General features: G+C 54.1%; 1 protein-coding gene across 1 annotated transcript; it reads right to left on the reverse strand.

Annotated features, from left to right (window-relative positions):
- Positions 1-13104: 13104 nt before the first annotated feature.
- On the reverse strand, positions 13105-18288 carry LOC109314782 (interleukin-9 receptor-like). Its single transcript, XM_019542115.1, has 8 exons — positions 18273-18288; positions 17915-18026; positions 17253-17443; positions 16435-16571; positions 15961-16144; positions 15564-15678; positions 14365-14449; positions 13105-13769 (listed from the first exon to the last, which is right to left on the reverse strand). Exons 1-8 carry the CDS (start codon positions 18286-18288, stop codon positions 13218-13220), a joined length of 1392 nt encoding a protein of 463 aa, XP_019397660.1. The 3' UTR covers positions 13105-13217.
- Positions 18289-26330: the final 8042 nt, after the last annotated feature.

Below are 26330 nucleotides of genomic sequence, written 5' to 3' on the forward strand. Positions count from 1 at the left end.
TCCTACGGGAGCGGGCTGTGTTTGCTTTCCCCGGGGCCGCCCGAGCCTCCAGGGCTTCCCCCAGACATTAGCGCAGGGTTCGCGGCTCCCTCGCCCGCCCCGTGCTCGCGGACAGCTGCAAGCCGGCCCCGGTACCGCCCTGTGCTATGTTTCCCATTTGTGTTTTCCTTTAACTTTTAATTGGGTCATTTACCCTAGTGGGTTTTTACTGGATTTGGTCAAAATTGGTTCAGATGAAGGGGTTTTTTTTTCCTTTCTCCAGACCCCGACTGCTTGAGAAGCGTTAGTGTGTACAATTCCTAGGAAACCTTTCTTTAATACCTGCTAATACCAAGTTAGACTGTGCAGTTATGGCAAGATATTAATGATCAAGAATAGGAAAAAACAACCTCACACTCTGGAGGCAGCAAACATAGACCATGACCACACACCACCCCCATCTTTTTATATGAACTTGTTCTGTGACTTGAACTACCAGGGCTATCACCGTCTTGCAGCCGGTGTCGGTGACAGAGTGGGGAACGCCTGGGACGCAGAGCACACGTAAGACTTGTTCAGTTGTGTGCACTTTCTTTTCAAGAATGCCTCCTTACAACTCTGAACCTTTGGTTCCTTAAAAGACTTGACCCAATTTTTACTTCCTAATTAGCAATATTTTTCCCTTTGCTGTTTATAAAGGTGTGGGCTTTAAGAAATTTTCTTTAAAAAAAAAAAAAAAAAAGAAAAGAAAAACCAAAAACCCAAAACAACCAACCAAACTTTGAGCAATGGTGAACAAGATTCAGGTCCTACAAACAATACCCCAAGTATGTGCACACATTCAGTTCCCTTGTGGCAGCAAAACCCTTTTGGCCGGCACAGAACCAGGCCTGTGCATTCTGCCGGCAGCTCGGCCTGCTCCGGTTGCCAGTAGTGCACTGACCAACTGACCAGGTCCATCGCGTATCCTATTGGCAAGGCTGCTGCTGCAGCAGAGCTGTCGAGCACAGATGCTCCAGTGGCTTCTCTGAGGATATAGCATCTGCCAGCAGAGTCCTTGCGATGCAGACATGCCCTGTTCTGGCTTGCAAGCCCATCTCTTTCATACAACTGAGTTTGTAATGTCCCTAGTGATACTTAATGGGATGCTTCAGCAGCAGCTTCAGTTTACAGAATAATTAGCAACTGACCTCAGAGCCCAGCCGCAGAAGCCATCATAGACTTAAGGCCTTGGGTTTGTTTTGGGTTTTTTTTCTTTTTTAATTTGAAATTGTGTTGCTGTTTCAGGTGTTTCACAAAACATCCTTTGTACTGCTCTGCATCTGTCCTGAAGCCACTGTTCTGTACAGGAGAAGAAAACCTCACATCCTCTGATCAGTGTCTCTGACACAGGCAGACCCCAGGGAACGTTCTTTATAGTTGATCTAACAAAACACATCACCTCTACCTTGAGTCCGGATTCCTTTTGCCTGTAGACCAATAGGACCACAACCTGTGTCCGTAAAACTGTGGTAGACATTGAAATTAGTTGTTTTTTAAATGAAAGCTTCATAATTTTAGAAGAAGGAAGCTAAATTCAAACATCCTGGAACCTGAAAGCCAACACCCTTGCTTCTGCCTTTTGTTTCAAATTAAATTTGCATGTTCACAGAGCACCAAGCTGCCTCAACACAAGAGCAGTTCCTTGCCCAGGAGAGCCTTCCACCTACCCATGCTCCTGTAAAATATGGAGCATCATAGCCAGAAGAAAAAATAATTCAACATCCTTCTTGCCATTAGACAACTTTGAGGTAAATGGACTGTGCTGTCACCTATCTGAGCCTAATTTGCACAAAGTGAACTTTTCCCAACCAGGAGATCTTACACCACCTTCAGCTCTCCTGTGAAATACAAATTTCCCTTTCCACCTAGAAGAAATTTTACAATTTTAGCATTCTATGCCTGAATAAGGGTGAGTGTGCCTGAAAGCTTACAAATAAAGACTTTTTTGAAAACATCCAGTTGGTCTGGTAAACAATATCACCTCTACCATGAGTTCTGGTTCCTTATAGTGCAGCTGTCACCTGGTGACTGAGCGTCCAGCAGCTCATACATGCTAAGAAAGGCTGAGCTTAGTCCATGCTCAGACATGGGTCTTTCCTCCAAGAGCTGCAGACAGAGGTGCCAGCAATTAGGAAGCCGATGCTCCTCTTTCTGAGTCAGCACTACCTTAATGAGGAAGTGAGTTTGTTTTGCAGAGCCATTTTGATGTGCATATGCCTTAATTGAGTAAACTTGTGATCTTGTTTATTATAAGCCTCTCCTTCCTCATTCCTTTCTCTTCGCTGCAGTTATTACTCTCAGTCATATAACATTTAAATCGCATGGTGAGCTCTTCCAGACCAGATCCCTGGCAGTGAATTGTGCTGTGGAGCACTTTATGCATCTGAGGGTTTAAATAAAAAAACAAAACAAAACACCACAAACAAACACAAATCACTTGCTTACTACTGGTATTGATGCACATCACTCTGCTCTAGCAACAATAATTAGAACATCTCCATTGGTACTGGGGACCCTGCCACAAGATTGCCATGTGATTTCCCTTTAGCTCAAGGGACTCATGTTTTGGAGCACAAGGCTCTGCCTACACTTACTGCACACAATCCCTAGTGACTTGCATACAGTATAGCAGCATGTCCAAAGCACTCTGTGGTTGTAGAGGCATTACACCAGGAACAGGGCCTTACCTGATGTGGTATCAAGTTCTGCTGCTGCCTGAGCTAGCCAAACCAGCACAAACCTTCCACAAGCTCAGGCTTGCTCCTGCCCAGGTCTTCCTTCTAACACTGCTCACACAACCTTACTACCCCTCAACTCCTTCCTTAGTTGAGCCCAGGTGCCCTTATATTACCAAGCAGGTCTGGCTTCCTGGTTGCCTGCTGGCTCACATGAGCTGGCAGGTAACCTAGCCACAGGACTCCCTTAAAGGACCAGCTACCTTGGATCCATAATGTTTAGAGCCAAATCCTGCCCCTCCTCCAAAAGGCACTTACGTGGCTTCCAGGTACACTTCTAGCACACTAACCGTGAAACTGCTCTACCCCATGCACAGCTCCCAAGCTATCCACATTCCTTGGGCATCTCCACTTTAGTGGAGGTAGATGTGCTCAGAGAGCCTCCACCAAGGTATTTACCTTCACATATGCTTTGTGACAACCTAATCCATCTGCGAATCACCTAAATCCCATGCAAGTCCCCAAACCCTTACTTGGCTAGTGAGGAACAGGAGAAACCACCCCCACCTACTGTAGTTGGAATATATTTCCATGCTCCAAGCCCCAAGTCAGCATTACACTGGGCTTCAGTTTCTCCACAATAGTTATATTAATGCTTGCAAAAAAGTGTATCTTCCAGTTGTGTGGTGCTGAGCCCTTTCATACAATACAGAGCTGGATTCTTCATGAGTAAGCACATAGGGGCATAGGCATGGAAAGGACCTGCAGGCTCACCAAGTCCAGTCCCCTGCTACTGCAGGTAATCAAGCCATATAAATATATAACTCTGTCACATGCTGATGTCACTGCACCTTAAACTGGCTGGGGTTTTGGCCCGCATTACTCCTAAGGGAAGGCTGTTCCAGAACATCGTTGTTAACAGTTACAAACCACATCTCAAGACTAAACTTATTCATGGCGGTTTAATTTGTTCTTGGACCAGTGTTGCCCTTCAGTTCAAAGAGCTCTTCTCCCACTCTGGTACTCAGCTACGGGATGCCTTTATAGAGCAACCATACCCCATCTCAGCCTTCCTTTGCTAAATTAAACAAGCCAAACTCCTTTCATCTCCCCTTCATAAGACAGGGGATCATTCTTAGCCCTTCTCTGGACCTAAATTGTTCATCTTGGTCACAGGAGACCAGAAATGTACCCAGTATTCAGAAGGCAGTCGGTGTCAAAGAATGCCTGTCATCTAGGACAATATGAAAAGATATTGCCTTGTGTATTCACTTACAGATGTTCTGGAGCTTTATCTTCCTGATCCTCAGAAGTGCACAGCCACTCATTATAGATGAATTCTAGCTGGCTCTTTGCTGAGCACACACCTGGCAAAGGCAAGGTGATAAGCACTGAGACCCCCAACAGGCAGTGCAAAGGGCCACAGCGGATTAGATAGAGTGCTGCCTGTTTTCAGGGAGCCCGAGGGGCCGACTGGTCTTACTGCATCTGGATTGAGGGGAAATCTGTGAAAATGGAGATTTTCCAGCAGAGGGCAGCAGGGTGCCACCAGGACACAGAGCTGTCTTTGAACATGACCTGGAGAGGAGAACCCCCCTACAACATACTTCCCCAGGAGCCGGGAAGCATTCATTTCACTCGAATGACTGAGTCCCTCTCTTCTGTTTTGGGAGGTCTCTGAAAAAGGGAGTAATTCCTCCTCTCAGTACCACCTTTCCCCAAACCAGTTACAGGTGTTTCAAGTACCAAGCAGTTGAGATGCTGGGGCAGAGGCCTGACCAGAAAGTAAGTATCTTCATGCTGTCTAGGTGGGGCCAGTGAACCAAAAATAGTGCAGAGCAAAGGGCCCCAAGCAAGCTGCTCCCTGTTGACTCCGCTCTCTCTCCATGCTCGTTCCCTTTACAAGGTTCTGATGGGAAAGGGGCTGGACTCCGGCATCTGCATGGGCAGCCCCATGAAGACTTTGCTCAGTGGGCAGCTCTGGCCAAAAGGCAAACGATACTAGAATGCTTAAGGGCTGAAATGCAGAGTAGTAGAGAAAGTACAATAAATACATCACATAAAGCAACTGTGCAGGACTAGTCACTCCATCTCTACAAGGGTGTTGCAGAATGTGAGGCAGTTCAGTGGCCAGCAACAAGAATGGTTAGGGGTATGGAAGAACTCCCACACAAAGAGAGATTGAGCAGGGTCAGATTTTCACTGCAGAAAGGAGAGGACCCCAAGCCACCATGAAAGCATACACATTAATGAAGAAAAGCTTCTCTTCTCCATGTCTCAAAACACAAGACGGAGGGAATGCTCAGTTAATCTGAAATTGTTTTATTCAAAACCTCAAAAAGGGAAACGCGTTCTTATATAATGAGCAAGCAGACTGTGACACTCACTGGCTCCGGATGACAGTGGGGCAAGGGCTTCAGCATAATTCAAAGAAGGGTTTGTGATCTACATGGATAACAAGAAAATCCAGTTGTGATCATTAATGCTAAAACATTTTTTGCAAGTGATATAAAACCTCACTCTCTGAAGCATAAACTAATCTCCAGATACTTAAGATTAGGGTTAAATTTCAGCATAGACAGATTACCCCAAATCTGCTTATTTAGTGATTGCTAACGCTTTCATCTGAATCATCCAGTGCCAGATATGATCAGCGGCAGGATATTAGACTAGTGGGGCTTTTAATTTACCAAACAAGGACAAAACAACACCCAATGGCCAGAAGCTGAAGTTAAAAGAGGATCAGACAAGAAATGAAATGTTCATTTTTAACAGAGAGCTTGACTAACTGCTGGAACCCTTTACCACGAACTGCAGTAACTCCCCACCTTGGCCTCCTCAAATCAAAACTATTGTCTTAAAATACATATTATTCTTGCACCCTGATGTGGGAGCCAATGGGTGAAATCCTCTGGTGCAGGGGTCAGCAACGTTTGTGGGCAGAGTGCCCAAAACATCCACAACCTTGACCTGCAAGATGTTGGCATGCCAGGGGTGGATGTCAGGGGAGCTGCGGGGGGCCTGATCTTTGTTGTGGCAGTGCAGCCCAGTCCCTTCCCCAGCATCTGCACCAGGGCACACATGCCAACCAAAATGCCTACGTGTGCCATGCTCTGGCACCCATGCTGGGGTCTGGCATTTCTATGGCAGGAGGTCGGACTAGATGGTTATGATGGTCCATTCTGTCCTTGAAATGCATGACTTGGTGGTCCATAGGTCTGCCAGCAAGGCCCTTCCTAGCTTTGTGAGCCAACCCCAAGCATTCATAACAGAGCATCAGGACCCTTCAGATAATGAGATTTAGAAAGCCAAAGTGCATCATGTTGTTTTCCTTGTGGTTTCTGAGCCTGTAGTCAATTAGGAGAAATTTGTTTCATGCTTTTCCCTGAAAGAAGAAAGCTAGCCAATGACAGCTGAGCTTTTCAGACCACCCTGTGGCCCCAGAAGCTGGGGCTTAAAAAAACCATTCAGGATAAAAATACCAAAGCTGGCACCTGAATGACATAGGTGTGAGTGAGGTGTGGCAGGTCCCTGGTGCCTGTGTCTGCAGCAGATAGTAGCTGATGGAGACTGAGAAAGTAGGGCTGTGCGAGGCTTCGGACTGTGCTTCAGATCCGGAGAAGCTTTGGATGCTTCTGTGTCCGAAGCAGCATGCCCGGATCGAAGCGCTGGCTTCGTTAGACTTTCCAAAGCGGTTCGGAAAAACTTCAGCGCCGCCTTAGAGATCTGGCCATAGGGTATAATGGGGAATCAATGAAATATCTATAACTTTGTTGTTTTTTGTCTGATTTAGATGAAACTTGCAGGCCTGGTAGCCTCTGCTAAGAGCATGAAACCTGCCAAGTTTCAAGAAGATTGGTGCAGGAGTTCAGAGGGAACTGCACCCCAATTTCTTGAAGGAAAACTCACGTCAAGTTATGTGCTACACTACAGGGGGGTGAAAACTGCCAGGGTGGTGGCCCCTGGTGAGGCCATGACACCTGCCAAGTTTCAAGGAGATCAGTGCAGGGGTTTGGGGGGAACTGCCCCTCAAGCTGCGGACAAGCAAAACTCGTGACGTGGGTGACACTGCGTGTGTTAAGGCGCGGCGGGGTGACAGCTGCAGGGATGGTGGCCCCTGCTGTGATGCTGCCAGGTGTGGAGGAGATTGGTGCAGGGGGGTCTTGGGGCCCTGCACCCCTAGCTGCTGACAGGCAAAACTGGTGCCACGGGGGCCTGTGGGACTGACCGTGTCTATCTTGGGGTAGGGGGAGGGGCGTAAATTACTGCAGGCCTGGCAGCTAGGCTACTGTGTCACCAGTTACCAATCAATCATGATTCACTCAGGGACCAGCTCAATATACAGTTGCTAACTAATGTAACCAGTTATTTAGTAACGATTAACACATACAAAACAACAGACTAAGGAGAGGAAAGAGTCAATACAGACAACTGCCCCAAGACGGACACAGTCAGTCCCACAAGCACCCGTGGCACCAGTTTTGTCTGTCAGCAGCTCGGGGTGCAGGGCCCCAGAACCCAGAAGCCCTGCACCGATCTCCTTCACAGCTGGCAGGCGTCGTGGCCACAGCAGGGGCCACCACCCCTGCAGCTGTCACCCTGCTGCGCCTTAACACACACAGGGTCACCCATGGCACCAGTTTTGCTCGTCTGCAGCTTAAGGTGCAGTTCCCCCCAAACCCCTGCTCCAATCTTGAAACTTGGCAGGCTTTGTGGCCTCAGTAAGAGCTACCAGCCCTGTGGGTTTCAGCCCCCTGTGGTGTAACACATACAAGTGACATGAGTTTTGCTTTCAAGAGTTTGGGGTACAGTTCCTCCCAAACCCCTGCACTGATCTTCTTGAAACTTGGCAGGCTTCATGCTCTTAGAAGAGGCTACCACCCCTGCAAGTTTCATCCAAAATCAGACAAAAAAAAAAGTTATAGATATTTCATTGATTCCCCCCTTATACCCTATGGCTGGATCCGAGGTGGCTCCAAAGCTTCGGAGCTGCTTCAGCCGGATCGAAGCAGGAACCCGATCTGAAGCTCTGAATCGGGTCGTGGCCATTTGAAGCGGCCAGATCCGAAGCAGGATCGAATAGCTGCCGACTCGCACAGGCCTATGAGAAAGTAGCTCTCAGTCTTCCCTGCCACCCCAGACATTTCCCTCATGCCCTTTTCTCCTTCTAGGTCTCCCCCTTTCTGTCTCATTTCTGGATCACCCTTCTGGAACTGAGCCTGGCAATCCTGAGAATTTTTCCAGGTGATGCCTTTGCTGGGTCTAGGGGCAGCAAAAAGTTAATACAAATGCTGGATTTGGTGTTGCAACCTTGACCCTGGCTAGCCATGTCTTACAAACCCTTGTGCTCACCCTCTTTGCTAGCACCAGCAGATCACTTGTTAGCCACTGCCAGTACAGGAATGTGTACACCATCAGATAGCACTGCCTGCACTTTCAGAACAGATAGCTAGCTTAGATCTCTTCACCTGATTAATGCTTATCTCTGTTCAGAAATGCCATAGTGACTCTAGCACGAATAGATCTTTAGAGAAGATTTAATGACTGAAGATTAAGGTAAACTATTTTTAACATTCAGTGACTTCATTATCTAGAAGGGCTCACATGGGAGTGAGGAGCATGGAACCCCCAGGCTGGAAGAGAGCAGGGACTGCCGGTCAGGACTGAGGTGCTGTGGGAGAGCTGAGGGGTTTAGCAGAGCTGGAGATGGGGGTGGGTGGGAAAGTGGATTATTGAGCCTCCTGAGCAGAATTACAGAGAGAGCCTGAGAACTGAGGCACATGGCAGGCCTGCATGAGGAGCAGTTCGGTACTGTCTGGTACTGGCCAGTGTCCCACTAGCCAGCTCTCTCTGTCTTTTGCTTTTATAATCTTCAAATTAAGAAACAGGGACTTCTCTTCTACTTACAGAACACTCCCCTCTACAATTCTGGCTTAGCCAGGAGAGGACCAGTGATTTCTCCTGCCTGTCTCAGCCTGAACGGGCCCTGCCTTTAGGCACTGTCCTAAGGCAACAACAGGGAAGAAGCAATGGAAGTGGCTGCAGGTCAGGCTTTTACTTCTTGTAAGTGGAATGGGGAGACTCCTTTCTAGGACATCTTCAGACAGGGCCAGATTAACACATAGGGCCCTAGACATATGCCTAGTCTGGCTAAGTAAAGAAGGGGCCCAGTTGTGCTTATTTTACATATTATAATTATAGAATGAAAAAAGTAGGGGCCCAAGCATTTGTTTGCCTAGGGCCCACTGAAGGGTTAATATGGCCCTGCCTTCAGAAAGTTGAGCACCAATATCTGATTCTTGAAGTTAATGATGCATTAAAAGATAGAGGCCATATTGCAAAGAGAAGACATCAGAGGATACAGCAGCTTGGCTGAACCCCTCTGCCTCTGCGTCAAGGCAGACGCCTACTCTTCTTTTGGCATGAGCCTGTGTTCCTGATGCTGGACGAACGTGCTGATTCAAGACATCTCACGCTCTTCTGAAATGAACACACAGATGACTGAACACCGCAGTGCTCAGTTACAGTTTTTCCTCCTATCACAGACTTGGGAGATTACTATTTCATGGTAGTGGCTGCAAAATTGACTCTGTTGTCAAGTAGCTCCTAGTGAAGTGACACTGGTCATGGAGACCATGGGGGTTACGTAGGCTGAAATAATGGGAAACAAGCAAGAGACACTGGTAGCATCACCTGGGATTTCTGTTCAGGTAGTGGGATTGCTGCGAGTGAATGTGAGTACTGGGGAAGTGTGTTGCTCTTGTTGCTTTTGACAGCTATGTTGAGATCATATTAGTATATTATGTGGAATTAACAAGACAAGCATTAGATGGATTAGAAACCATCTCACCAACCAGTCTTAAAATGTAACTAGTATTAGGGAGATGTAGGTGACCTACTGTCCTATCCTCACATGCTGCTGCCACCATGACATTTCCAGAATCTAACCTTTCCTTTCTGCCCCACTGTGGTCTTGCAGCCTGGATGTATTGTTTCAAAGCATCTTTTGGATGTTCTTGGGCTCTGGCTTCTCAATAACCACATGCAGATGTTAGCTCTACTTTATTTATTTAAGCATGCAAGGAAAAAAAAATGCACGTTACAGAAAAAAGCTTTGTTTCTTCATGGCTAATGTTCCCAGTGTTACACCACAACATTCTCCACTGCTTACAAACCATGCATTTTATCAAGTCATTCTCCCCATAAAACACAGAGAGCGAGCTCATGCACGTCCCAGAGAAGGTGAAGAAACTACTTGCTCTGTTCTGATCCAGAGGACAGTGTGTAGTGGTGGTTAATTCAGCCTGAGGCTGGAGTTAGCCTTGGTAGGCAGTTTTAAGTTCTCCTGAGGTTGGGGAAGCTGGATCAGATGGAGAGTCCCATTGGTGGGTAAGGCTTCCCACCGCCCCCCGGCAGGTGATGCATTACACAGGCAAAGGCAAATGTAGGACTAGCTCACATGAATACAATCTAAGCAACACCATGGCCTGAGATCTTCTCCCATTCTGTGCAGCAGCAAACGAAGAAAAACAGAGGAGACAGCAAACCAAAAGTAGCCAAGCCCCTTTGGAGGTTACTCTGGGCTTTGTGGTACTTCTCACTCCATGGAAAACAGCTACGCTGCTCACAGTCATCCTGCAGAGGTTTCTAATAGCTCTTAATTCACACATCATCAGTAATAGAATAACCTGCAGCAGTCTCAGGGTATCTCAACAGAAGAGCAGGATTCAAGTATAGTCCAACTGTATCGGCCCATTCAGTATGACTGGCTGTGTGTTTTAACATTTTTCCATCCACAGGTTTTTGACAAAGTTTTGTTTTGGGCTTTTTCTTTCTTTTTTAATTAAATGACCAATTTTGCAGGAGGTGCATGCACTTCCTCTAAAAATTCTTAATTTTTCATTGGAAGACCCAGAACACCCATGATTTCTTAGCCAAAGACCAAATAGAAAATGTTGGTGTCTTTTTCCCCAAGCAAAAAAGTTAAAGTCACCTACCCCTTCCCCTGTCCCCCCCACTCACTTTGTGACTGGCTCTTACATTTTAGGTCTGTCCCCCAGGCTCCAGGGAAACATCCTGTGGCCTCGGTGCTGCAAGAGTGCCCGCGGAGGGCCGCAGTGCCAGACAGCGCTGATGGCAGGGCAGCCCTTAGTGTCTGCAGCTCACACCAGCTCCAGGCTCCCACGACCTCTGCACCTTGCCTGCCTGGTGCACGCGGCTGCCCTCTCTTCCTCATCGCTGCCAGTTCCCAGTCTCTGCGCGGCCTCCCTGCTTCCATCTTGTTAGATCTAGGCTTGCTCTCCCCTTCACAGCTTTGCTGCTCCCTGCTTGCTCCCTCTTGCCTCAAGGCTTGCGGCTGTCCCCTGCCATCCCATGTTGCCCCTGATGATACCAGCTTGGAAGGCCTGTTGCCTGCTCCATCCCCAGACTGCCCTGCTTCAGCAAGCTGCCTTCTCCTTAAGACCCAGGCCCCACAGATGTCCCACCCTGAGGCAGGGCCCTCCTGGGATCTACCGCTGTGCTCCCTTAACCAAACTCCTTCAGAAACAGGTTGAACCAGGTGGGTGAAGACCCTCTGTGGAGGGGCGATTCAGCTGAAGAATGCCTCATAGTGATTCCTCACTGAAGTAAGCTAAGCTGGTTGAGGGACCATTGCATTACATTGCTGCAAGTTTCTTATGCAGCTATAACCAAGAGCTGTTCAGCTGATCCAGCCGAGAGCCTCTGTGGGCTCAGCCAGCCTCTGGCAAAGTCTCTCTGACTCTTCCCTTGATACCTGAGTTTTGGGACATTGCGTCAAGCTGGATTATGGGACGGACACTGCAAAACATGAAGAATCAGTCATGCTAACACCCTTGCTCTATAGGTCTCCCTCTATCTGTTACAACCCGCAGAAGAAGCCATCTGAGCAGAGCATAAGGACTGCAAATTCCCCTCTGTCCCTGCATGGTGAGCAGCTGCAAGCTATAAAAGGCATCCCCTTGTGCTCTTTTATAAAGGAGAGAAGAAAAATCTGACCACCAGCCAAGGGCCCACAGGGCATGCTAATTTCTCACCAGAGACAGGAGCTCTAAAACCAGGCTCAAGTGGCTCCTTCTGCAGCTGTTTCAGAAGAGAGGCCAAGGACCAGGTGGGCCATGGAGTCTGAATGCTCGTGCTGCTTTCCCCACCAGATGAAGGCCTCTCAGCAAAGAGCTGGCTGGGATGGCTGCAAAAGCCTTGTGTTTTCAGTGCTGTTAGCAAACACTGGGTGTGTGAATGCAGGCCAGCTGGGCAGCCCCAGGCAAAGCCACACGCTGCAGAGAGGGGAAGGAGGTGGGCAATGGTGGCTGGCCTGGGTGCACAACTGTCTCAGCACATCTGTTACCGCCCCGGCGACCTTCCCCTCTAGGAGCTGTGGTTGCAGGCACACGTGCATGCCCTTTAGGAAGTCACGTCTGGAAAGGGAGCGGGGAGCCCCAGGGTTGAGGGGACTCCTGCACCTGCCCAGCAGAAAGCCTGAAGGCGAAGGGAGCCAGGCTCATTCAGGAAGGGCAGCGAGATTGACTTGGGTGGCTCTAATTTGTTGTCACCCTTTAGTGACCAAGAAAGCCCCAAGCCGTGCCATTGTCTGGGCTGTGATTTTACCATCTGCAGCTGGCAATCAGGTCCGAGTGCCCTGAAACAATCTGCCCTAAAGTTAGAAGCAACACTCTGAGTTTAGCTAATCTGAGCTGGAAAGTTAGTGCCATCCAGGCTCAAAACAGCAAAATGCAGCATTGAAAGCTGTTCAAGTACTGGAACCAGGCATTCCTGTGAAACTATGTGCTGTGTAACATGATCAGCATCCTGCTAAGGAGCAGAAAACTCAGCACCTTGTTACCAGCTGTGTTACAAGGGCACTGTCTTTATGAAGCACCATAACTGGCTCAGAGCGAGGCTGTGAACTGAGTGGTGTGCACGGCTTAGTGGCCTGACCGACCTTGCCCTGCTCTTGACCACACAGAGCTGGCTTGCAAGGGGCTGCAGGCAGGGTGCTCCTGTGCTGGGAGCAGGGCAGAGCTGCCTTGTAGCGCAGGAGCATCGTGGGACCTCCCTGCTGCTTCACCTGCTAGTGGGTGCGGAGGCTTCCTGGGCTGGCAGAGAGGGCACTGCTCCACGTGCCCTGCCTGCTGCGCAGAATGTGACAGCCGCCTTCGCGCCGTGCTGAGCTGACCTGCTTGGCTCGGCTGCACGTGGCTACAGCGCTTCTGGCTCAGGAGGCAGCATGCGCGCAGCAGCATGGCGTGGCCCAGCTGGACACCACGAGCTAGTGCGAGAGATGCCCTTGGTGAGTGTGTGCCCAGGTCTGGCATGTGCCTGGCCCACCGTGTGACAGAACTGGGATCGTGCTCAGCCCCTGCACAGAGTGGGTGGAAAGCAAGGCGGTGCCATGAGACCCCCTCCTCTGTGCAGGGGCTGGGCACAGTCTGCTCCTCAGCAGGATCTTTGGCACCTAGCGGGACGTTAGCAGGGACTGAGGTGAGCCAGGTGGTGGGTGCCTCAGACCTGGTGACCCAGCAGGGCAGCGTCAACCCCGCTGGGTGGATGCTTGGGCAGACTTCCCCCTTCCAGGAGCTGCAGCCATTCAGCAGGGATCGAGCTCCCCGCAGCATCACCATCGCACAAGGTACAGTAGTCATTGCTGCAGAAGGACAAGCTTTCCAGCTCCAAAGACCTCTGCAGCACGTACAGGTCAGCCTCGCCCTGCTGTAAGTAGAGCAAAGGGCTCCCCTCCATGTCAGGGCTGCCATCTTCCATCTCGCTTCCCTCCAAGGGGGCCAGGGCCCCTGCTTCCACGTGGTCATGTGGAAGCAACGCTGCCAGCCCCACTGCTGCCTCTTTTGCACCCATGTATTGCTGTGCTGGGCTTGAGGCAGGGGCGCAGCCATCCTCTTGAAGAGCCACACTGGTCTTTGCCAGTGACTTTAAGGAGATCTGAGAGATCACTTCATGAGCACTTGGATCAGCCACGGCCTCTGCAGACACTTTGCTGAGGTCACTAGCTTCATGTCTTCTGACCTGGCCACATTCCTCCTTGGGGCCAACCCAGTCCTAGAGCAAGGAGTGATAAATACAGGACACCCTGCTTAGAGGCAGGCTGCAGACCCTGCACAGGGGCTCTTAAGCCCTTCCTTCCAGCTGGGTTTGGCAGTGGACAGCAGAGCCCAAATTGGCCGCTCATCCGAACCTCCACAGAGCCAGCCCTGAATAGCAAAGTGAGAATTCAGGTCCCTGATCCCCTTAGGGGAAGGTGTTATCCACCAGGCCTCCCACTTTAGCCCTGAGCTGTGCTGCGGGTGGCTCTGCTGCCTGAGCTGCGTGGACGCAGGGAGCAGTGCCTGCAGCGAGGGAAGCCAGGGGCTGAGGGAACAAGGCTGGAGGCAGCTACACTAGTGAGGAGGCTGCTGTGCCCCGTGTACTTTGCTTCTGCAGTTCCCAGGGGCTGGCCCCGATCCTTGCTCTCTGCAGTCGGACTCTGCAGCCCTCTCCAGAAGCGGGCTCTGTGCTGGGCACAAGGGTCAGTCAGCATCTTGGGGGCATCTGACCAGCCCCTCGCTGTCTGCCAGGAGCAGGAGTGACTGATCCTACAAACCACCTTCCAACATGGTGTGACAGGTCGTGAGGAAGGAAGGGAGTTTTCTGTTACCTTGAAGTTCCCATTGTGCAGGGTGTAGAGGGGCTGGAAGAAAGCAGCAGGGGTGGGAATGCTCTGGCAGGTGATGCTCTTTGCCCTGGGGAGAGAAAGCAACACTTCCTACCTCAAATCCACAGAAACGCCCCGTGTATTGTACCAACAGCTTGCAGGGTCACCTACACAAGGCCCTTTCCCATGGCTCCCGCTGTCTGTGTGCATGGCTGAGTGACTGCGAGGGGGTGTGTGTCGTGCCTTGTGAACAGGCAGCACAGCATGCTGGGAGACAGCCAGATTTCTGATGGCTGAAGTCTATGGTTTCAAGTCCTCTCTGCAGGTGTGTCTAAGTCTTCTGAGACCCAGTGTACTGCAGCTTAACCACATTAGACAACTGCCGGGGCTGCTTCCACATGCAGGCATTGAGCTCATGCCCTTCCAGGAGCGGGGGCAAGGGGCTCCTGATATTTAGGTAGCAGAAACCTGCCCTGTTCCTCTTGCCATCTAGCATGGGTCACAATAAGCTCCGCATCCCCCTCCCTGCCTGCTGCTCCAGATGCTGCCCGCACCACTGCTCCTATGCACGATGCCTGCTGGCCTCTCTGTGCAGGGAGTGTGGGGCAGGCTCGGCTTTGCTCTGCCCATCTGGGGGCTTGTTGGCCGTTGTGAGACTTTCTGGGGCTTCTAGCGGGTTTTGCCAGAGCTTCGAGCTGTGTTCCCTGCTCTGGTTCTGAGCTCAGCCCAGAGCCCAGGAACGGGATCTGCGTCACTGAGCCTGACTGCTCTGGAGTTTCAGCACTTGACTATTGCAGATCCCAGTGGCTGGTGTCTGGGGAAAGCCTCAACAGCTGTCAGACAGATCCCTCAGAGCTCACCAACTGTTCCACACCAGTCGTCCCTAAGCTATCCACTTCACCAGCATTTAAAACCTATTCAGAATAGTTCTTGTATCCTTAAGAGACACAACCCAGCTCCTTGGCTTCATTTGGGTTCCCTGCAAGGCACTTAGCTAATGAAGAGAGACCCAGGGAAGGGGGCTATATCTCAAGCATGTAGAGACAGATGGTCCTGGAGTCTTTGCACAGCACCCTCCTCTAAACCCAAGGTATTCACAGACTGGAGTCTTGAAGGGGAGACATGGCCCTAATACATGGATATGTGATTTATACTTAAATTAGTAAAGGCAACAGGACCTTGCATGAGAGTCTGAAACATACCTGGAGGGAAACTTGCAGCTAAACACTAGGTAGAGGATAACGCTAAGACCTATGGGAATGAACAGAAACTGCAACACACGGGTGCTAAACAGCTCTTCAGGCAGCTGTACCAAATCTGGGAAAGAAATTATTCCGTTAGTAGAATCAGCTCACAAATGATCCATAAAAAGACTGCAATGCATCCAGATACTTTCAAGAACCCATGCAAACAAAACAAGCTGCTAAAACCTTGGGAGAAAGCAACACGGGTATAAAGGATGGAAAGATATCCATTCAGATTCATGAATCTGTCCCCACAGCCTTTCTGTTCCCAGTGTTTCTCCCTCTCTCGCTCTCTTTTCAATAAAGTGACTTTCAAGATCAGAGGAAGTGAAACAGGACAAAACGCTCTCCGCACCTGGGACAACAGCTCTCTGAAATGCTGTCGTCTGGCTCCACTCGCTCCACTGACTCTTATAAGATGTCAGCTGTCGGGAAGTTTTGCAGCGAACTCTTGCAATGTAAGTGATGCCAGCTCGAAACTCTGTGGCCTCAATTTCGACTCTTGTTGCTGAGTTGAACAGGTTTTTGTGCAAGGCTTGCTGGAAGTTATGACAGGAAAAGCTCAATTAGTGCATGGCAGAGGCTGAGACTCTACTCGACCCTACCTCCTTAGCTGCATCTAGGTGGACTCCACCTTATGGGGGGCAGGTGGGGTTCAGGCGGGGGACACTCCCCTGTCTGAAGTGTCAGTACCTTGTAAGGTATCCATCAACCTCCTCCTGGGATGCCAGGTGCCCAGGCAACCCCAAATACCAGTGCCAGGGGTGTCCATCAAAGCCAGGGGCAGGGGTTGTGCACCACTCCTGCCAGTGGAGGCTGGTGTAGTTACCTCCCAGGACTCGTTCTGCTCCTTGAACTCCAGCTCGTACTGCAGAATCGGCTCCAGGAAGGCAGGCACGCTCCACCGGAGCTGGCACTTGTCAGCACTGAAGTTGCTCTGCAGGCTGGAGGGGGGATCACACTTAACTGCAAGAAGAGAAATGCGTTATTCCCAGTGCTTCCTTACATGGCAGCCACGGGGAGAGGGTATGTTCCTCAGCTGGCTGCAGCCACAGGAGGTGGAGGAGGCTCTCAGCATCTCCTAATCCTGGGGCTAGCAGGACACTGGCTCAGCCCCCAGAGCAGGTCAGAGCATCACCAGGGCAAGGGGGCTCATCTGGGAAGAAGGGTCCTGGCAGGAGTGCCTTGCCAGCCGGTGACCACATGCACCATGCTCCAGCCCTGCCTGCACATGCAGAGACCCCTGAGCTGCAGGACAGCGAGCAGAGGAGACTGTGTGAGACGGCTTCCACCGCGGGGCATCCCCGTGGCCCTGTCAGGCAGCCGTGTGCTCCTCTGGGCACAGTCCCCAGGCCTGGGACTCCTCTGTCCCAACCAGCAGTGCTTCCATGCTGTGGGGAGCCATGCCCAGACTAGAGGTGTGGAGGGGACATGGCCTCACTCCCCGGGGCAAAGAGGAGCAGGGTAGCAAGAGCCCTCAGGCCCGGCAGGGCTGCTGGAGGGGCTGTGGCTGCTCCAACCCCAGCATTAGCTGGGTGAGGCTCCCTTCCTGGTAACTGGGCAGGCCAGGCTGCTCGGGCCCCATCTCCCTCGGGCTTCCCCCTCCGCAGGTGCCTGGTGGGCCCAGGCCAGAGGCCCCTGACTCACTGTACAGCCGGGGCTTGTACTCCTGGAAGGCGATGTATGTGCGATTGCCCTCGGAGAAGCCACCGTGCAGAGACACTTGGAAGCAGTCCAACTCGCTAAAGGGATACAACACATGGATGGCGCCGTGATGCCAGTGTGGCAAGTCCTCGCTGGCAGTCAGCATGCAGATGGTGGTCTCGTTGGGCATCACGCTGCAATAAGCAGAGGCTGAACCTGTCTCCGTGCCATGGTTGTGCGCGCGGGGGCTTTGCAACCTCTGCTGTCTGTACCCGTGCCGGGTGGAGGGCAGGCTGGCCAGGAGCAGCCTAGGCTCAGGGTCGGTTGCCCCCACCCCACACCAGTGCAGACGGCACAGGGAAGCCCCACCGCCCTGCTCCAGCTGGCTGTGGGCAGGTAACAGAGCAGGTGAGCACGGGAGGCTGGTGGCACAGCCCTACCCGGCTGAGGCAGAGGCAGGCTTGGCTGCCACATGCCAGGGGCTGGCAGAGACTTGCTCGCACCCCTTTGCAGACCCGCCGATGTGAGGGCCTTCCCGCCTGTTACCGAGCAGCAGGGAGCTGGGCCTGACGGGGTCGTGGCTAGAAGCTGTGCAGGAAATGCGCCCCCCATCCTCGGCCGAGCCTGCTGCCCCGGGCAGGGACCCTACCGCGCATGGGCCTTACTTGGTGAAATTCAGGTAGAAGGGCCCATCCCCCACGGGCCCCTCCGTCACCCACGTGCAGTCTGCCCGGGTCTCGTAGTTGTTCAGGCAGCTCAGGTTGCCCGGAAGCTCCTCTGCAGGGGGAGGCCAGAGAAGTCCTGTTGGTCAGCGGCCGTGGCCAGGGCTCAGACCCGGCCCCCGCCCCTGCCCCAGAAAGTCCACTGCACCCTCGCCGACTGCGGGGACCAGCTCCCCTCCTCCCCGCGCCTCCCCTACCGTGGGGACACGCTCCCTCCTGTGCCGCCCCGGTGCGGTCGAGCACCGCACGTTCTCGGGAGACGCGCCCAGGGCCATGGGCAAGAGCACGAGCAGCGGCTCACGCGTGGGTGCCCCCATGCTTCCCTCACCTGTCCCTTCCCCTTCTCTGGCGAGTGCAAGGGCAGCAAGGCACAGCTGGAGGTAGGTGCACTGGATGTCCTGGCCCATGGCAGAGGGGTCTGAAATACAAGATGCCTCTGGAAAAGACCAGCTCCCTCCACCTGCCGGCCCGGCTGGGCCCTGGCTGTCCCCCCGCCCCTGAAGGGCTCCACGCAGGGCCTGTCGCTGGCCCCCGGTGGCACCTGCTCTCCACCTTGCCGCGAGCACCCAGGGTGCGCGCCGTGCCCCGGGTCCCACCTGCCGTTGAGCGATGCGTTTCATCCCTTCTGGCCCTGCCTGCCCCGCCAGCCGCGGCTGGAGCCAGGCCTGCAAATGGCCGCACGCGGTGGAAGCCACCAATGAACAGCACCTGCCGCTCCGCGTGGCAGCCGCTGGCCAACCCTCCTTGGGGCTGGGAAGTCTTTTCTCCACCCGGCTGTGGATCTGCTTTACTGCTGTTTACGCCCATGGCCACCTGTCCTGCCTTTTGCAGAAAGGGAAGGGTTTCCTCCTTCACAGCAGCCTTTCAGCTGCCATCATGTCTCCACCTCCTTGATGTCCTTTCCCGCTGCAGGAAGCTCACCTGGCTCCTTCAGCCTCCCCTGGCAGGCCCATTTCCCAGCCCTTTCACCACCTTCACCACTTGTCCCTGGATCCTCTCCAGCTCCTTTACATCCTACTTACCCAGGGATGCCCCAAACTGGATGTGGCTCTGGCTGAGGCCCAGGTAGCAGCAGGGACAGCGGCCCTATTCCTCGCAGGCAATGCTGAGAGCTCAAGTGAAACATCCCAGCCAGTTCCAGTCAGGAACTGCTGGTGTTTTTGGGACGCCCCCATGTTTACAGAAGGGCCCCCCATGTCTCTGTGGCCAAGCAGAGGATCCGGCACCACCCTGCGCTGTTCTGAGCAGCCAGTGCATCGGTAGCAGATCCAGGGAGCTGACAGCAGCTCCACCAAAGCCATGAGGGGTAGCGGAGGAGCAGGTTTGTGCTGCCCCGTCACCCCGCTGAAAGCGAAAGAGGAGGCCCAGGACGAAGGATGGAGATCTGGCCCTGTGAGAGCAGGCCGCAAGGGGTCAATGCCCGTGAGGGAGAAGAGCGGTTTAAGCGAAAGGACAGCGCTGGCATGAGACAAACAGGGACACCGGCTCCAAATAAATTCAGGCTGGAGATGAGGTGATTCCCAACTCTGCCAGCGGTGCGGTGCTGGAGTGGGACCAGGGACCTGCCGAGGTGCGAGATGCCGCTGGGCCAGTGCGTGCAAGGGGTGACGCGATGTGGCTGCCTGCAGTTGCAGGGGCAGGACCCAAGGGCCCAGAACTGTCCTGTCAGTCCCGTGTCCCAAACAAGGAAACCAAGTGGAGCAGCTCCAGCCTCTCCCTGTGCTTCTTTCTATAACGGAGACACTTTTCTGTTGCAAAGAACTCGAAGACCACAACAGGTCAGAATGATTTTGATGCTGTGGATTCCTATTTAAAATCTCTGGGTTTATCTTATGAATCACGTCTAAGTGTTTGCACATCTAATAATGCTGTCACTGCACCACATCCTTTAAAATGATATCATGGCATCCCTGCATGCCCTGGCTCCCTCGCTGAGAATTGTTGTATGGTACAAAGATGCAACCAAAAGATAGTACACCCTGCCCCAAATCAGAATTTACAAGAAATTGTGTTCATCTTGTAGCAACAGCAGATCCTACGAGGAGAGGCTACAGGACCTGAACCTATTCAGCCTCCACAGGAGAAGGCTGAGAGGGGATCTGGCAGCCATCTGTAAACTGGCCAAGGGGGACCAGCAGGCAATGGGAGAGAGAGAGTCCCTGTTCCCCCAAGCACTACCGGGAGTAACGAGGAATGATGGCCATAAGTTGACAGAGAGCAGGTTCAGGCTAGACATCAGGAGGCGCGACCTCACGGTCAGGGCGGCTAGGATCTGGAACCAACTTCCAAGAGAAGTGGTGCTGGCTCCTACCCTGGGGGTCTTCAAAAGGAGGCTAGAGAGACACCTTGCCGGGGTTGTTTGATCCCAGTACTCTTTCCTGCCATGGCAGGGGGTCGGACTCGATGATCTGCTCAGGTCCCTTCTGACCCTAGAAACTCTGACACCCTGCCTGCTTCAGGCACCCCCTGTGCCAGCACTGCAGTGCGGCTGGCTGAACGGTGGGTGGGCTTCGCCCCCATGAACCCACATACCCTCCACCCACAGGTTCACAGTAAAGATCCAGCTCTGCTGATGATGTGTTCTGAGCGGGGGCTGCAGAGGGGAAATGTCAATTAACCAGCTTCAGCAGAGGGAGGCGCAAAGGCCTCTTCCTTATCATTCTATCAGGGCTGCTAATGATGCCAGTGATAAATGCAGCAAGTGACTAAATATGAAATAGAGAGAGATGCATGAAGGCACGCACACAGTGAGGCACACGTGTGCACCTATGGACATGCTCAGGGCCCCAGTCAGGGCCATGCAGCCCTTGCTAATTAAAGCAGAAACTCTGCCAGGGTGTTGCTGGTCGACTCGACATTGCAGAGGTTCTCAAGTGAGCTCTGATTTGTGAGCTATGGTCACACAGTGTGTGGTAGCCCAGGCTCACCTGCACAGTGGGTTTTAACACAGCTAAAGGCAAGGCCATGCAAAAGTCAGTGTACCTGGTGTTTAGCTTAGGCCATATCTGCCTCTTTCCTGCACCCAGAGGAAAGGCATGTTGTGCTCAGGTGCTCATCTGATGTCTCCAAACTACAGTCAGGCCAGTAAGAGCCATCACCAAGCAAACCTGGCTTCTTGGTCACTCTTGTGTGGACACCAGATGAACGCAGGCCTCCTGCAGGGGCCACGGTAAGAGCTAAAACAAACCTTGGATGAGTCGCTGGGCACAGACGAGTGGAAGCAGGGGTGGTATTGTCAGTGCCGCCCCAGTAGGGACACGTGGCTGGTCCACTTCCAGACACTTCTAGAGTCCACCCAGTTGCAAAGGGCTTGGAAAAGAGCTATGGGGATGGCTCGTGCCTGGGAAATCTGTCTCGCAGGGCAAGACTGAAGCCACGTGCCGGTTGCTGTCATGGGTGCCACCATGACGCATACTCTGCACCCACCCGCTGTGCCAATGGCAGAAGCACGGCCACTCCCTGAAGACCGTGCGCTGTTCTGGCTGGATTAGAAGCTGTGGGGAGCACACTGAGCACCCTGTGCTGGGCCTGATGTCAGACCAGGAGACCAGCCGTTCCCTTCTAGCTTTCACATCTATGTTTTTGGGGAGGGAGAATAGCAGCTCTCTACAGCATAAGAGACAGGCTGGCTCTGTACAGCGGGGGATGGCTGCGTGCTGCCTGAGGCAGGATCCGGCTCACGAGAGGGCACCAGGCTGCTGTGCGGTGCTGTGTGCCCTCGGGCTCTGGCCCCGCTCCTGGGAGCAGAGCACAGGGAGGATGGCAGATGTGATGCTTTGTGCAATGGGGGCCGAGGTGAGGTGACACAGTGGGAGTGGGAGGTGTGAAGAACGCCCCAGGCAGGATGGATCTGTCCAAAGACCTGCCGCGATAAGAGCACAGACAAGAGCAGGAAGCATGGGTGTGAGGACCCGTGAAATGCCAGCTCCCCTAGCACATGTAGGGGCATGAGCTCAAGAGCTGGGGAAGGCAAAGATCTGCATGGGATGGGTGCTGGGAGCTGGGATGCTTGCTTCCTATTGCCAGCCATGCTTCTGCCTGCCATATTAACAAGACATTGACATGCACCTATGTCTGCGTCCCTTCGCTTTTCTGCAGGCACGGACTCCCTTCTTTCCATCTGTTGCTGGTCGACTCACGTCAGCAGAGGCCCCGTGCACAATGCTGGGGAACCTAGTGTGAGCAGGCGACAGAGCTCTAGTTCCTGGAACTGCGTTCCTTCCCCACGTGCTGACACCAGCTGTAAGTGGGTCACACACCCCTGAGCACAACCGCCTGCTCCTGCGTGAGCGGCTTCAAGAGCCACCTCCACCCAGTGCCTCGGTCCTGCCCGAGAGCAGAGGGCAGAGGGGGCACGGGGCTGCGCACGCAGGGCTGCTCCTGTGCTCAGGATCCCCGTGTCATGATCAGCCGCCACGCAGATGTTCACCTACAGACATGTTCATCTCAAAACATGCTTCCACATACACAGCACGTGTGGCCCAGCTCCATTCCCCTGCAGGGTGGCAGTGGCTCTGCTCCCCATAGGATTAAACCGTAATCTCCTCTGCTCATCCTGGCCCATGTGTAGCCCAGACATGTGGCAGGCATGATAATTAATACCAAGGTGTAACAGTTCAGTGAGTAATTCCTACCTGCTATGTACCTGTACCTACACCATGGAGCACACATGCACAATATAACAGACACGTGGAGTACACACATCCCAACCTGTGATGGGTGAGCCTGTCTCCTGGTAGGGGCAGGAGATTACTGGAAAAGTATCACAGATTACAGCAGACCACACAGCAGCCAGCCTTTTCGTCCTGTCAGCCTTGTGGGGCTATGTTCCCAGCGTCTGACAGGAGAGTTGTGCTACAGTAAATCTGACAGCCTTAAGCCCCAGAGTTTACAGCTATGCAAAACCTCTTTTCATGGGTGAAAAGTGCAAGCAAAACAATCACCACCCCCAGCAATACTGTCTCGCATGCCCGCATCGCACTGACAGCACAAGCATTCACTGGCCCTCCTCAAGGTTCATGTAGCCGGGGCTCCCCGCATGGCACTGTTAGGGATGAGGATTCTTTTGAGCATGGCCCTCTGCGGGGTGAAGCCTCTGTGGAGATCCTCTCACTGAGCAACCTGCACTTGGCTTGGTAGCAAACCTAGCACCGCTAAACGTGGCTCCTTGTTATGGGATCTAATGGCACAAAACTGCAGCGACCCTTCTCTGTCCACAGCATCCTGATGGACCCACAGGGTGAGAAACGTGGCCGTGGTCCATGCCTCCCACTATCTGCTGCTGGTTAAGGCTGCAGTTGAACTAGTAGCCTAAACCTGCGAGGAGGTGAAAGATGGAGCACAGAAATAGATTAAGCTTCCTTACCAGCTCAGAATAAACTTCAGCCTTCACGCCTCCTCTGTTCCTTGATAGTTGAGGTGGTGTGGTTTGCTCATCAGACAGTGGCAGTTCTGGTATAATAAAGCAGGGCTTGCCGTACTTGATTTTAAAGATAGGCGCAATAACCAATGAAAATCTACTCTGAGGTTATCAGGCCGATATGAAATAGCCACATTTGCAATAACTCACGCGCGCTGGAGCAGCTGCGGAGCTGGTGCAAAGGGGTTAACAAGGAAGGACTCACCTATTTTCTGAAGGTCAAATATCACTTTAGAGCCGCGCACACACACGTACACACACACAAAGTTTTTATAAGTGGCCTAAAAACACTTCCTAGCTTGGTGTGAATGTGAGAAGCACGACCGCCACCGTGCTGTGCCCGTGCTCAGCTCGTCTCATCTCCGCATACGCCCACTCGCTGAAGCTGCCAGGAACCATCCCACCCAACGCGCCCGGGCACGGTGCAAAGGACGATGACTGCGAGAGACGGCGCTGCCTTCCCGCGGTCTCCCGTGCCCGGGGAAGGTGGCGAGAACAGCGGCGTCCTGGCACGCTCGGCTCGCAGCACCCCGCGGTCACGCGCGGCGCTGCCCGAGCAGCCTCGAAGAGCCGGGGCGGGGGCAGAGCGGGGCAAGGCCGGAGGAGCATGGACGGGCAGTTGGTCAGCGTTAGCCCCTGTGCGAAGGAGCGGCAGGAAGGGCCGGGCTTGCCTCATGCTGCTGGCTCCCGCAAAGCCCCTCAGAGACCCGCCGCGGGCGTGAAGGAGCAGCCGGCCCCCAGGAGATCACGCTCTCACACTTACTGCACAGACCTGAGCCAGTGCCCCGGAAGGGGAGCTGTGGCCCGGGCTGTCTGAGAAAGGACCTGCATGCTCGGGCCGGGGCAGCCGGGGCCCTGGGGCAGGGAGGCCAGGAACGCGCCTCGGCCCCTGCCCATCGCTGCGGCCTGGGACCTGACCGCAGGGCTGGCGACGGAGCCGTGGCACACGTGGGCTGGGCCGGGACCAAGCCCTGCTTCTGTGGTGCCTGAACCAGGAGGCGTCCGAACCGCAGGCCTCTGGGCTGCAGCAGGACGCCTGCCGAGTGTCTGCAGCCCCAGGCCGAGGAGTCTGGGAGCAGGAGATTTGCCGGTGGCCCCACACAGGCCCGAGCAGCCTGGCCCAGCAGGAGCTGTTGCTTTGCCCAGGCTCCTTGGAGCCCCGCACCTGTCTCCGCCAGCCTGGCCAGCCACAAGGCCCTGCCCGGCCCCGGGCCTGGCCCCGGCCCCGCCTGTGGGTAGCCCCAGGGGCGCGGAGCAGCAGAGAAGGAGCAGACCTGCACACAGCGCGTGGGCGCGTCTGGTGGAGACGCAGGGCGCCGGCACCAGACGCTGTGGGCTGTTGTGGGCAGAGCCCCATCGTATCCCCACGGTGCTGGGACCCAGCCAAGTCCCTTGGCCTGTCCTGCCTCTCTGTGCAGGAGAGACGCGGCAAACCGCCCGCCCACGCCTCCAGGGACCCGCCTGCAGCCGTGGCCCAGGGCCGCCCCGCCGGGCTCTGCAGTGCCCACGCAGCCGTCAGATGCACACAGCAGTTCTCCTTCCCAGCCTCAGCTGAACTTCTCCCGTGCCGTCCGGCTGGCTGCAGCTTCCAGCCACATCTGGGCATTGCCCCTGGCTCCCGCTCTCCCCCTGGAGCCTGCCGGCCTCCCCTGGCAGGACAGCCCTGAGGCCCTTCCTGGGAGCTTGCCTGGGGCTGCCACCCTGGGGAGATCCCTCGCGTCACCCTGCAGGGCCCGTGCTGCTCGGGGCCTCCCTGCAAGGGCCACGTCCCCAGATCCCGGGGTTCACAGGGCTGCTCCACACTCAGTGACCCTGAACCGCTGCCAGGGCCTGACAGCCAGGCAGCGCTTCCAGCCCTGAGCACCGCTCTGGGGCACTGGGGTCAGACTCTCACTAGGCCCAGACCCCACAGCACTGGCTCTCTCTGGGGGTGCCCGCCAAGGGCTGAGCCAGCCCCGAGCAGCAGCCGACCCAGCTGGGCGCCGCGTCCCGGTCACACCCGGTAGGATGCTGGCGGACGCTGGATCCAGGCAGCCGTGCCAGGGAGGGGAAGGGAAGGGGGCATGTCAAGTCTGCAGCCCTGGGGCTAACGGTGATGCCCAGCAGATGTGGGCACCGCACAGCTCTGCAGCACGAATGTCCAGGGCGGGCATGGCCAGCAGGTCCCTGGCATGGGCCAGGAGCAGGCTATGCACCACACCGCAGGGCCTTGCAGGCGTGCCGACTGCCAGCCAGACCCTGGCTCTGACAAGGGGATGGAGCCGTGTGCCTGCGCCTCTGCTGCCTCCCCGAGGGCACATGAGGCACCACAGCCTGTGGCACGGCTCAGCGTGGCAGCCTGTCCAGGCAATGCCCTCCTGGCACAGCTTCCCGCGGGCAAGGGAGGAGGCAGAGGAGAGGAGGAGGGAGATCCAGAAAGGCTGCAGCTGGGCAGCCATGAGCTGTGCCCAGGAAGACATGGGGACCGGGGGCTCCCAATGTGGCCAACACTAAGCTGCCACAGAGTCTGGTCACTGCAGCGGTCAGCAAGACCCAGCACCAGGGCCGAGGGCAGTGACACGGCTGTTCCCTGCTCTGTGTCGGGCACAAGCCAGGCTGCAGGGCCTGCAGAAAGGCCCCTTCCCGCTCAGGCATGAGGGATGTAGGCACGCTAGAAGGGAGGAATAGGCTGCAATTGGACCTGGACAGGTTACAGGGGTGGGCGGATGAGAACAGGATGGGATTCAACACCGACAAGTACAAGGTGCTGCACCTGGGGAGGAAGAACCGGCACCATACCTACAGGCTGGGGAACTCCCTTCTCGTCAGGGCAGAGGCAGAAAAGGATCTGGGGGTCATCATTGATGCCAACATGAACATGGGCCGGCAGTGTGGGGACGCGGTCAGGAAGGCCAACCGCACCTTGTCCTGCATCCACAGATGCATCTCGAGCAGGTCCAA

This window comes from Crocodylus porosus, unplaced genomic scaffold (genome assembly GCF_001723895.1).
Source record: "Crocodylus porosus isolate Cpor-Errol unplaced genomic scaffold, CroPor_comp1, whole genome shotgun sequence".
NCBI classification, from domain to species: domain Eukaryota; kingdom Metazoa; phylum Chordata; order Crocodylia; family Crocodylidae; genus Crocodylus; species Crocodylus porosus.

Bases quoted from the DNA above. Each gene is read 5' to 3' on its own strand.
- LOC109314782 (XM_019542115.1), bottom strand. The intron at 17,444-17,914 runs GTAAGGCCCATG...TGCTTATTGCAG, and splicing joins TTCTACCTGAATTTCACCAA to CGTGATGCCCAACGAGACCA. The intron at 15,679-15,960 runs GTGCGGAGAGCG...TTTCTTTCCCAG, and splicing joins TCAGAGAGCTGTTGTCCCAG to ATTTGGTACAGCTGCCTGAA.